Below are 13,300 nucleotides of genomic sequence, written 5' to 3' on the forward strand. Positions count from 1 at the left end.
TACCCTGTATCACCCTGTATCACCTGTAATCACCCTGTATCACCTGTAATCACCCTGTATCACCTTTAATCACCCTGTATCACCCTGTATCACCTGTAATCACCCTGTATCACCTGTAACCACCCTGTATCACCTTTAATCACCCTGTATCACCCTGTATCACCCTGTATCACCTGTAATCACCCTATATCACCTGTAACCACCCTGTATCACCCTGTATCACTCTGTATCACCTGTAATCACTCTGTATCACCTGTAATCACCCTGTACCACCCTGTATCACTCAATATTGAATAAAAAGAAGAAAAACGCTCAACAAGTTAAAGGAGCTTGTAATAAAGTATAATAAGTCAATATTTAAAATTTATCTACTTATACATAATTATATATATAATTATATATATAATTATATATAATTAAATATATAATTATATTTATAACTATATATATAATTATACAATAATTATCATATATAAGCTATAATTATATTATAAATATACTACATACATGTATATTAAAATTATAATATAATTTAATTATAATATAATAAATATGTAATAATTATTATATATATAATAATTATAATAATATATATAATTATATGATATAATTACGTGTATATATATACATGTATATTGATATATATAAATATATATACCAGTATATATTTATATATACTGGTATATACAATTATATATATATGTATATTGGTATAGCGAAGTGAGAGTTGACTAAAAAAGCTTTATTACTATTAGTTTCATATACATAGTAAAATGTACAATCCTCAGATAAAACTCGTTTACTAGTTTTATCTGAGGATTGTACTGATACATACTCGTTTACTTCGCTATATTTTAGCTCTTGCTTTTAGTAATTGAGCTCTATGTTAGAAAAGTTTTGAACTGACATTCTATTCTATGTATATTGGTATATATAAATATATATATATCGGTATATATAAATATATATATCCGGTATATATAAATATATCACATTTCATGGGATTATACATCTTATCACTGTGCCAGTTCTCCCGTAAAATAGCCAAGGGATAATGGGCGTCAACAAAACAGCTTGAAATAAAAGCCAAGTTACATTGAAATAGCCGAAGACAGATACTGCGAAAAGTCTATGAAAACAACATGCCAGCTATATGAGTTGGTGAAAAAGCTATTGACACTGTCAGAGACATGGTTTGTAATTAATCAAGGAAGTGGTCGGGTATAATGAAGTTATATTTCATAAAAGCAAAGCTTTTACTGTTGTTTATAAATGCTGAATAGAATAACTGTTTCCATCAATTAATTGTAAGCAAATTGTTTTGTATTAATGTTTTACATATATGTGTCTTGCTGTTTTGTTTCACATTTTGTATTAATGTTTTACATATATGTGTCTTGCTGTTTTGTTTCACATTTTGTATTAATTGAACAGGTTATAAAATCTTCATAACAACCACGCAGTACACGGACTTAAAGCTCACTCTATTCTAGCACAACTATACTACTCCTTGTGTTAGCAGGCTATGGAGACCCCACGCTCTATCACTTTTCTTCATAGATTTACTTACAAAAGATAGCTTTTGTAATTTTTATTCGAAACTAGTAGGTTATATATTAGTAATGTAAAGTATTCAATAAGTTGAATACGACTAGTCTAGTATAACATAATGAAAATTAAAGTAAGCTTAGACTGTGTACCATGAGTTGTATAACTAAATTGTGGTGCACATCTTACAGGTGACATGATAGTCCGCTACTAGACTTTAATCTATGAGCTTACAATGCTGAAACACCACGCGTAGTTGATCATTACATTGACCAACCATTTCTCCCGCTAGAGCTCTTTCAGTCTCCAAAAAATGAAGCATGAATACAGAATAAATAATTAACCTGAGAGAAGTAGCCTGAGCTGAGGCTGCTACGAAAAAAGTTATTCATCAACTCAAGTGCATTAAATGAGGCCCTAATTTTTCTTGTTGAAGGAGAGAGCAGTTTTGCAACCACCAGTTGCTTTTTGGAAATCTGATGCTGATGTGTAAAGTCAGGCATTCCGGATCACTAGGCTACCTGCCTAAAAGTCTATCCTTGTACAAGAGCTAGTCCTATTGTGTAGTCTTGGCAACCAAATTCGTATAAATGATGTTGATTTGAAATTGTTATATGAAGTATTAATTGTTTCTTATTTACATCTGAGTTTGAGCCTGTTTTAAGAAGTTTACTAGGTTTAGAACTATCTTTAGTGTATCTGTCACATTAAGCGATGTATAGAGTATATCTACTTTACAAAAGCTGATTCCTTGACTTTCACCAAATTTATATCGCTTTAGGTTGATAAACCAATCTCTATAAAATGTGGTTGGTAAGTTTAAATTTAAAAGCAGTGAATGTGCCATATTATGATACATGCAAACATAGCATTGTGACACTGAGCATAACAAAACCTTTGGTTCTCAACAAATTTTTTAATATGACAGAAATGATGGGCTTATGTAGGATATCGCCATAATACATAGGTATATCGTTTTCTGAAGTATAACTGGCTAATTTACACTGCGTAACTCGGTGGGCGATAACATGGCATGGGATGAAGTTATGTACTCTTGGTCTGGTCATGATCCGTATTTTAAAAGCAACATTTTTAGTTAAATATTTATTTTTATTTTATTAAAAAATACTTTTGTTAAAATTAACGTTTTGTCACAAATAAACGCACTATTTTGAAATAGTTATTTGGTGCATTTGTAGTAATATCTTTTATGGCGAAGACAGTTTCCGCTTGCTAGTAAAACTAAAAATAACTTTGTTTGGCTTGGGTATAGTATATGACGTGCTTTAAGGAAGCGACTGGGAAGGTTATTTCGACAACATCTTTATTTGTACATGGGAGGTAAGTATTTTTGCTTGCATTATTTTATAGAAATGCGAAAATATGGCGCTGCTATTTCGTCACGGCTTTCGCTTAGCTCATAAATTTCTCTTAGCTATCATATAACACACGTTGGTGTAGAAGCTAGAATATTGTGCCGCACTTTTAGTAACACGCATACTCTGTTTAACTACAATAATGATATTCATAAAAAAGTATTCGCTGTTGTAAATGATCTGAACGATAAACAATAAACACCGAAACACTAAAACGACGTATTATTGCTTAATAATAATGATTTCACACAATCATTACGATATTTTAGGGACGCCTGTCCAAGAGTATTTGATTGCTGGTGCTTACCTTAATTTCACCGTTTTTCTATTAGCATGCGAATATGGTTAATAAGTGTAATAGTAATAACAGTAGAATCAGCTAACATCCTTAGGAAGGTCTTGTGCATCCCAGCCTAGTAGAGCTAGTTTGATGACAGAAAACGACTCTAGCGTAAACGGTGATAAAACCAATAATAATAATAAAATAATAGTACGTGTGTGAAGTCGCTCTATCTTGTATTTTTAAGCTGAGGCATCATGAGAACACATGAGCAATCGCGAGATTACAAAACCATTTGTCATCAACTATGAATTTATTCTTTTTTATGACGTAGTTGCTTGCTATAGCAAACTAGATTTGCTTTGGAATTGCAAAATATCAGTTCAGTATTTTCAATTTTAGGAGCTCGTACGATTTTGTGTTTTCTTGTTTTAGGATGTCATAGTAATAAAGTATAAAAACTAGCAGCTTGTGATATTCTGAACATGAAATTTAAGGTTTGCATAAAATTCTGAACAAACACATGTCAAACTGAATAAGCGTGTTAGGTAGTTTTGTTAAATTTTGGCATGAAAATGATTTCCTTGAACAGTCATACATGTATGATACAAGGACCAATACTTTAACCAATCATGCAATTGCTCTGTTTGTAAGCATACCAAATATTGGTTGTAATTAAATCCTTAATAGCGACCCATTCAGTAAGTCAATTCTTATGAAGTATATAAGCAACTGGTCTGGATGCTTGCTTTTTAGGCACCCAACTAGCACACAGTGTTAGCCCAATGTGAGCGTCAGCGTGAACGTCAGCGTGAACTCTGTGTGTTGACGGGATTGGCATAAATCACTGTTGTTTTTGGCAATCTTCATAGAGTTCATTGTTACTACGTTGGTACATGATTTTTATGTAAGGAAGACAAGATATTTGTATTTGCCAAGCCAGAATCCGTAATACTTGTAAAGCTCAATTAAAATGTGGCTAACCAATATCGTATAGTCATTGTTAATTTGCTAGGTTGTGTTTTCACCATCTCATAACTCTAGACAATTGGTATACTTCAAACCACTTTTTTTCTATTTGAATGAAACCAAATAGATGTAGACTGTCAGTGAAACTATCATAGCAATAGGAGTAAGTTACAACAACCTTGTAACATAGATTTATGGCAAGGTTGTTACTGGGAGGTCTGCATCCAAATTTCATTAATTACTAAGCATTACACGGCATATTTTTAACATTTCTTTTGGCTTTACACTATCCCTTGTTAATTTACTAGATTCAAGTTATGATTATGTAGGGGGTCACAGTATTTTCTCCTTGATGATATTTTGTTTAGAAGTTAGATTAGATATATATGTTGATTTTGTGATCTATGTAGTAGTTCTGGGATTTACTTACAGCTAAAGGCTATGGCCTCACATGAGGTCTTCAATTTATCGAGCGTTTGCTCGGGGTCAGACATGAATGAAAGTGTGGAGGATTTGGAATTGACACATAATTCGAGTGATGTCACGGACGACACATTGTCACAGGTACTTGCAACACCTGCTCTCTCTCTCTCTCTCTCTCTCTCTCTATGTTAGTAGACATGTTTTGTAGACAAAGCTGACAACATTCGCGGCACATTCTTGTATCTACAACGAGTTACTATTTAATGGAAATCTATTTTAGAACGCTGAAACTGAGAATTCCAGGTCAGAATTAGCTAACAATCAAAATAACAGAAAATCAAAAACTCGAAAAGAGAATCGAAAGTGCACCGTGTGTGGTGATCGAGCTCTTGGATACAATTTTGATGCCATTACCTGCGAGTCATGCAAGGCCTTCTTTCGACGGAATGCCAACAAGCCCAAGGTTAGTGAATACCTTATTCGCATTTGATTAATTTCATACAGTGTGCTAATAACAATGCAATAACATATATTTCACCTGCTGTTAAACATTGGCTATATATAACATTTCATATGTGTAACTGTATGGGTTATGAGGTGATTTGGCATTATTCATCTTGCAGAATCCAAGATGCATGTTCCAGAATAATTGCATGATTGATTCAAACACTCGGAGGTTCTGTTCGGCTTGTCGACTTGCCAAATGTTTTGCAGTTGGCATGAAAAAAGAGATGATTCTAGGTGAGCTACCTTTTTCTTTGTCGTTTCCTCACTTTGTAGCCTTGTGTATGACAAGTTTCCTTTTAATTTATTAATATTACGACAACTGCTATACTTCTAAACATGTACAACACTTTTTGTTTGAGTAAGTTTGCTAGAATGGATACTTGATAACAGTGATCCAGGTTCTACTAAGTTTTTCTTAAAGTTACTCGCATGTCTGCTATAAATAGAAATTAGAGCTCTTTATTCTAATCATGTCTCAAAGTATGGTGTATTTATGGTGACATCAAAATGCAGTCACAATGCTTTGAATGTTTATGTTCTCAAAAAAGATGGTCGCTTTTGTCAGTCACAATATAAAAAATGTATCAAATTGTCTGTATTTTTGCAATGAAAACAGTCTTTACATTTTCATTTACCTACTGACATATAATTAATTGATTATTGATTATCACCAGTCAATTGATTTTTCAGTCAAGTCGGGCAATAGCAATGTTTATAGCCAGGTTAAGTTGTAGCTATATGGTGTGAGGACTATATCTCTGATTGGTTGGTTCCTGTGGTGAGTCACATATAGTGTTTTGCAGAGACTTACTATAGATATTGTTGTTCCATTTATAGATGTAATACTAGCAAATCCAAATATGCTAAATATATTTTAAATATACCAAAATTAACACCACTTAAAAATAGTAGTTTCTATAACCAGTTGGGTTACATGCGAAGAAAATTAAGAATGTTTTATTTTGGTTAGTTAAATACACATCTACCAATTTTTGTGTTTGTATTTTAAACAATCGCATATAAAGATAAAATGAAAAAAATCTATATTCGATTGCTTTTCATCTCTTTTCATGAGAAACCAGTAAACATGCAGTGTAGGATTTATCACATTTTTATATTAAACTATAAAGTTTAGCAGTCATTTGTAATTGTATAGCTGAGGTAGGGTTCCCTTGTTTAATTATTGTACCATTTGTCACACATTACCCATATTAAAGTTTGGCCCACTGATCTGTGGGTAATAGAAAGTATTTTATATAAAAATATGTTCCTGAGCACCGGCCGAAGTATTCATACTGAACTGACTCATGATATTTTCATGGTATATAATAATAGCAATTTTTAGAATTATTATTTCAGTGGCGTCCACTACAACAATTAGTGATGTGTCTGGTGTATTTCAGTGGCGTCCACTACAACAATTAGTGATGTGTCTGATGTATTTCAGTGGCGTCCACTACAACAATTAGTGATGTGTCTGATGTATTTCAGTGGCGTCCACTACAACAATTAGTGATGTGTCTGATGTATTTTTTGCAAAGTTAAAAGCATCTCTAACTTAAAAACTTTTACTTTGCAAAGTTAAAGGCAAAGTTTAACATCTAAAACATAGAACATACAATGTAGTTTCATGATAGGTGATAGTAATTCATATAAACAACCATATGGTTTGCTCTGGGTTTTCTCGACTGCTGCAGTAAGGTAAGCAAAGTGTTCCATAACATTCGAATCTTGGTGGTCTATATTACATTTACACTGGTATTAGTAGACACATGAGTAGTTCGACTTCTGAACTAGTCATGCTAATAGAGTGTGAACACATAGTATGTGTATTGCTGCCTTTTCTGGTCATTTCTACCCGGGAGAGGGGGGTTTAAAAAGTGGTGCTTGTTGCCAACCCCGTTTTCCAAAATTTCTGAACAGCCAGGCGAGTGAATATGAAACACATAAACCAATAGAGTGACCTGAAGTTTCTTGCAGGGGATGATGAGAGACAGAAACGGATAGAGAAGGTTTTAGAGAATCGAGCCAAAAAACAGATTCAGAAGCCAGCCAGTGTAGAGACAAGCGACTTTGGTTCTACATACTCGATACTGGATAGTCCTGCTACTGTAGATAAACTCGGCTCTATTAAGGCAAGTTGGTAACCACCTCTAAATATAGTAGAATATGCTTGGTCCATGCTCAAGCCAGTGCAGATATTAAATGTAACCATTTTAAACCTATAAATTAGCTAAATAAATAAGTTTTCAGAGATTTAAAAAACACTTGTTTGTTCGGTTACATGTATATGGTTAAATGCATCATTCTTATTTTTTTTGCTCAAAAATCTGTTGCTGGTGATTTAATGAGAGATATTTGAGCGTGATCTCTGATAAGTTACACACAGCTCACTCGTGTAGAGATTCAGTTAGCACGAACAGTTGTGATTGGTTTCACATTGCTTATATTTTCAGAAATGGTCCTTTACTAAACTTCGACCACAAATTTTGAGGTCAGATATTTTTAGTTTTGTTTAAATACATTGAACGAATCATTTTTTTGTAGAGTGAGTGCAATGGAGAGCTGTCTCCTGGCTTCTCTCATGACAGAACTGCCTGGCCGCCGATTAATGTAGGTCCTTTCACATTTCTGCGTATGTCCATGTCCTGTTTGTATGCATCACTCACAGACCATTCTCTTTCAACCTTATATACCCTATATCCCGACATAAGCTGATTGTAGAATGCAAAAATTTTTTACAAATTTTAGGGGCAGGCTTATACACGCTTAACTTTAACATTATGCGAACTTAATTTTAACAACTACAACTCGAACCTTTATTAACTCAACTTTACTAATTAAAGTAAAACATAACAATAATAGTTATCACTTTAATTAATTCTTTCGCTACCAAATAAATTTTTATGGAAACAAATATTCGGAAAACTAAATATTTGACATCGGTGCATATAAGTTGTCATAACATTTGACCAAATTAATTAGCATAAAATCGTACATCATCTGATGCCATAAAAAGGCCACAAACGTGTTGCAGAATCAGTTTAGACACTTTTTTGTCCTTTTCATACTCTCGTGGTAGACAAGTTAGGCATGTACCGAGTCAGACGAGTTACCACTATTACTATAGATTATAGCATTCTTACTACTGTTAAAGTGAAATATTCACTGTTACTACTACTATTGCCCAATGAATAATCCTCAGAAGTCCATTGATCTACAATTTGTGAAAGCTACGTAGCTATAGTGCTTCTAATCATCATGTAGAATGAATAACTCTAAAAATGTGCTTTTGAAAAGCGAACTAAGGTCAGCGTGAAATGCAAACATGTTTTCCTTTGGCTCAATGCAAACGGATTATTTCCTTTTGATTAAGCTGCGACACGATACGCTAATTATACAACTACTCACCAATCAGAAGAGTTCTGTACTAAGCTTGCAGGTGCTACTCCGTCGTCGCAACCTTTTGCTCTGATCGATACCTACGGCAGGTTACAATTTATAGGGTCGGCGTATGTGCGATTTCTTATAAATTACTTGATTTCACGGTTATTTGCTAGGGTCGCTTATATGCGTGATAGGTTTCTATGTGGGGGGAATAAACGGTAGGTATTTTTTCCAATGCGTATTATTATCTACTCGATGTATGTATTTCCGTCCTACCAGTTATAAATTGAATGAAATGGATGTGTTGTAGCACCCCCAGTACTCCTTCAATATGGGTGACACACCTGCTGAATCTGCCAATTCTTCACGTAGACTTCTAGGTAAAGGAGAGACGGACCTCATAAGCCTAATTTCAAGTGCTTATTGCTCCAGTTTTGGTAAGATGTGCTGTCTATGTCATGATTTGCATTCTACTATAATTTCTACTACTGTCTACTATAATGTCTGCTACTGTCTACTATAACTTCTACTACTACTGTACTATAATTTCTACTACTGTCTGCTATAATTTCTACTACTGTCTACTATAATTTCTACTACTGTCTACTATAATTTCTACTACTGTCTACTATAATTTCTACTGTCTACTATAATTTCTACTACTGTTCTACTATAATTTCTACTGCTGTCTACTATAATTTCTACTGCTGTCTACTATAATTTCTACTGCTGTCTACTATAATTTCTACTGCTGTCTACTATAATTTCTACTGCTGTCTTCTATAATTTCTACTACTGTCTACTATAATTTCTACTACTGTCTACTATAATTTCTGCTACTGTCTACTATAACTTCTACTACTACTGTCTACTATAATTACTACTACTGTCTACTATAATTTCTACTACTGTCTGCTATAATTTCTACTACTGTCTCCTATAATTTCTACTACTGTCTACTATAATTTCTATTACTGTCTACTATAATTTCTACTACTGTACTATAATTTCTACTACTGTCTACTATAATTTCTACTACTATCTACTATAATTTCTACTACTGTCTACTATAATTTCTACTACTCTTTACTATAATTTCTACTACTGTCCACTATAATTTCTACTACTGTCAACTATAATTTCTACTACTGTCTACTATAATTTCTACTACTGTCTACTATAATTTCTACTGTCTACTATAATTTCTACTACTGTTCTACTATAATTTCTACTGCTGTCTACTATAATTTCTACTGCTGTCTACTATAATTTCTACTGCTGTCTACTATAATTTCTACTGCTGTCTTCTATAATTTCTACTACTGTCTACTATAATTTCTACTACTGTCTACTATAATTTCTACTGCTGTCTACTATAATTTCTACTGCTGTCTACTATAATTTCTACTACTGTTTACTATAATTTCTGGCATGCAAGTTGACGCGGCGTATAAGTCAAGATCTATGTTTGGTTTAAAAATCCTGATTTTGGCATGTAGCTGCCGTATAAGTCACTCCGACTTATACGGCAGCTACATGCCCTTCTCTGGCTCAAATTGCGTGGTTGGAGTATTTCAGTCGAGCAAGGTGTGGCTAAGGAAATGGCATTCAATATCAACTGTGACATTAGCAAAAATGCCAATGTTTATTGTATCGTCGACAATACTACAATTAGCAAAAAAAAATTAGAGAAGATGATTCTGGTGAAGATCGCTGAGCACGAAAGCAACATTTCACCGTCGTGTTGGCTAGCCTCGCCAATAAATTCAACAACCCTATGATAAGATTTGAAAGAAAAGCAGTGCCGCAAGACAGGTTTCCGCCAGGAATCGGGATTCATGTACAAAAGGATGGATGATAGTGGGTGGATGATAGTGGGTGGATGATAGCGGATGGATGATAGTGGATGGATGATAGTGGATGTGTCAAATGAATTATCAAATCGTGGACTCGTCGGCAGATACTATGAAAAAAACATTAAATTCAAAAACATTACATTATTCCAGAATAAAATTATTATGATGACAATTGGAATGATGAAAAATGGGACCTGTATTTGATCCATCTCATGTTGAGTAGGATTACTAGTATTTTACTATTTTATAAATAAATCCCTATATGCCAGGTCATGTAATTTTGATTTGTGATGGTTTTCTTGAATCTGAGTTTATTAAGAATTTGTGTCATGAAAATCGTCGCTGCTGTATCAGTCGAGGATGGAGTTTTAAACTGGGAATTTGGTGTCAAATTCTTGACTTTCACGCCACAATCTACAGTGTATCCTGAGGCTCATTCATGACTTCATTGACATTTTATATGTATTTATGATATTCATTTTCTCTGCCTACAGGATCAACTGAAGACGAGACACCAATGCGAGTCGAGTCGGCGAGTCTGGAAGACATGGCGAATCACATCGGAGTGCTCGTTAAGCTGCTGATAAGGTTTGCCAAGAAGTTGGTTGACTTCATCGCGTTGCCTCAAACTGCACAAGTCTCTCTCCTCAAAGGTTGGCATGTCTTGCCCTGCTTACCTTTCTACCACTCATGCATTCATTATTCACATTCCTTATGTCGCCACGTACTGTCATTATTGGACTTGAAGCAGTATCTTCACCCAAATATGCCAATTTTTTGCATCATTTTTTCATTAAATTTTTGAATGTAATCCAGAAAGATATTTAGGACTATCTGCAAGGGAGTTGATTATCAGTCTGAAAATTTAATATTTGTGTAACTTTGCTCCTTATTGGAATTAAAAGTAAACTTTTGTTTCTAAAAGTAAAATTTTGTTTTTAAAAGTAAACTTTTGTTTTTAAAAGTAAACTTTTGTTTCTAAAAGTAAAATTTTGTTTTTAAAAGTAAACTTTTGTTTTTAAAAGTAAACTTTTGTTTCTAAAAGTAAAATTTTGTTTCTAAAAATAAAATTTCGTTGTTGGTTATACTAAGTGTGACGGCAAAACCTCTGCTTTAAGTAAAGCAAAGATTTTTTATGGATCAGAAAGTCAATGGAAGCAAGATTTTTTCTTGGAGTAGATCTGATTTTCAAAAATTTTTTTTAAATATTTTAAACTAAACAATTTTATCATGCTAGTTTCAGAACCTTTTACCTGCATTTATCAGCATAACTTGTCCATTTCCCTCTTCAATTTTTTGTTTGCTGCATTTCTGGTGGCTATAGATAGATTGAGATGTAGTATTAGTTCTGGTGGCTATAGATAGATTGAGATGTAGTATTAGTTCTGGTGGCTATAGATAGATTGAGATGTAGTATTAGTTCTGGTGGTTATAGATAGTTTGAGATGTAGTATTAGTTCTGGTGGCTATAGATAGATTGAGATGTAGTATTAGTCACTTGGACAACTTTAAATAAAATGTAGCAGTTGAAAGCTTGGAAATTATGCTGTAATTCTACTATCCGAGTGACCTCTTCGGTTGTTTAGCCAATTTTTATATATAGTTTTAGGGGGGCAGAAGTTGATAGTAATTAGTTGAATGCTCGGCTGTTGCAAGATGTGGTACATTTATGATAGTTGGGCTATCTTTTACTTGTCCTCACTCTAGTTTAAAGAAGATAATTCTGCTCAAACTACTCATATGATAAAAAGAGAAGGGGTCTAGAACCTAGAAAAGGTCTAATATGACATGGTCTGTAGGTACTCTTCCTTTGCTCGTAAAGTCTACTGAATTTCTTGTTGCTCTCAGGTGCTCTCCTTGACTGCATTACATGGCGCTCCGCACAGATGTTCGACATTGAGAAGGGCAAGTGGATATTTGATGACGGTACAGAGATATCTGTTCAACTAATGGGTGTGGCATTTGAAGGGGTGGACAACAGTATTCAGGAAGAGCATGTGGCGCTCATTAGCACTATAAAGAAGATTGTAGGCAGTGATTTGACACTTATCTCTATTGTACAGTGCATAGTGCTCCTAACACCAGAATATTCAGTGCCTGGTGCGCGGGCGCTGACCGCAGCAGCTCAGGACAAACATATTACTCTCTTAAAACACTACCTCGAAGCTCGCGATGGCTGGAAGGAGGCATTTGATATCTATGCCCAGTTACTGAGCTGCATCACCGCAACCAAAGTCTATGCTGTCAAACACGGCAAGGCTTTTACTCGCTGCGACATTTCGCGGCTCGATCCACTGCTTATCGAGGTGCTTGATATATCTCGTACTTTCAAGTGAACACACAATTTCATATGCTATTGATACTCTCGGGTTTAACTCTTATCATCAGCTTTTCTATGATTCAAATCAACAGTAACCACTGTTGATCTAGCCTATGTTCTATAATGACAGATAGCTCTATTGTGGGACGTACTCCCATATGCCATAACTATCAAAAATATGTCCTTTTCTACTATGAAAGTATATTTTTACAGCTCTTTGATGCATATTTTGTTTAGTAGTTTTTAAAGCTTCCACTTTCATTCCAAACCTTTCGCAGACGTTTGTACGGTTCTTAGCTACATGTTTTGGATAAGTGTGAACTTTGCTCATCGCGAACTGTTGTGTTGCTTGACACATTATTTTCATACATATGAGTTAGTTATATAACTTTATTGTAAGGCAATCACATCAGATACGTCTTCATACACATGTATGAATAAAAAACACGGGCTCCATTACATAAACACGAACCAAACCACTTCTGCATCGACAGGCGATATACATGCGTGGTAAAATATGTTTAATAAATTATTATATAAATTTTTGGTCGATCTCCGTGATAAATGCTCGATAAATATTTTTATGCATATGATTGTTAGATTCATGGAATCTCGACTATAGAATACTGTCTGC

The 13,300-nt window shown here is 34.1% G+C and overlaps 1 protein-coding gene across 1 annotated transcript; it reads left to right on the plus strand.

Moving 5' to 3' along the window:
• Positions 1–2,794: 2,794 nt before the first annotated feature.
• LOC137385530 (vitamin D3 receptor B-like) lies at positions 2,795–13,281 on the plus strand. Its single transcript, XM_068072007.1, has 9 exons — positions 2,795–2,889; positions 4,587–4,737; positions 4,877–5,059; positions 5,220–5,337; positions 7,084–7,238; positions 7,651–7,716; positions 8,801–8,927; positions 10,841–10,999; positions 12,195–13,281. The coding sequence occupies exons 1-9, from the start codon at positions 2,825–2,827 to the stop codon at positions 12,680–12,682; spliced, it is 1,512 nt and encodes a 503-aa protein (XP_067928108.1). The 5' UTR covers positions 2,795–2,824; the 3' UTR covers positions 12,683–13,281.
• The last annotated feature ends 19 nt before the right edge of the window (positions 13,282–13,300 follow it).

Source organism: Watersipora subatra, chromosome 1 (genome assembly GCF_963576615.1).
Source record: "Watersipora subatra chromosome 1, tzWatSuba1.1, whole genome shotgun sequence".
Classification (NCBI taxonomy): domain Eukaryota; kingdom Metazoa; phylum Bryozoa; class Gymnolaemata; order Cheilostomatida; family Watersiporidae; genus Watersipora; species Watersipora subatra.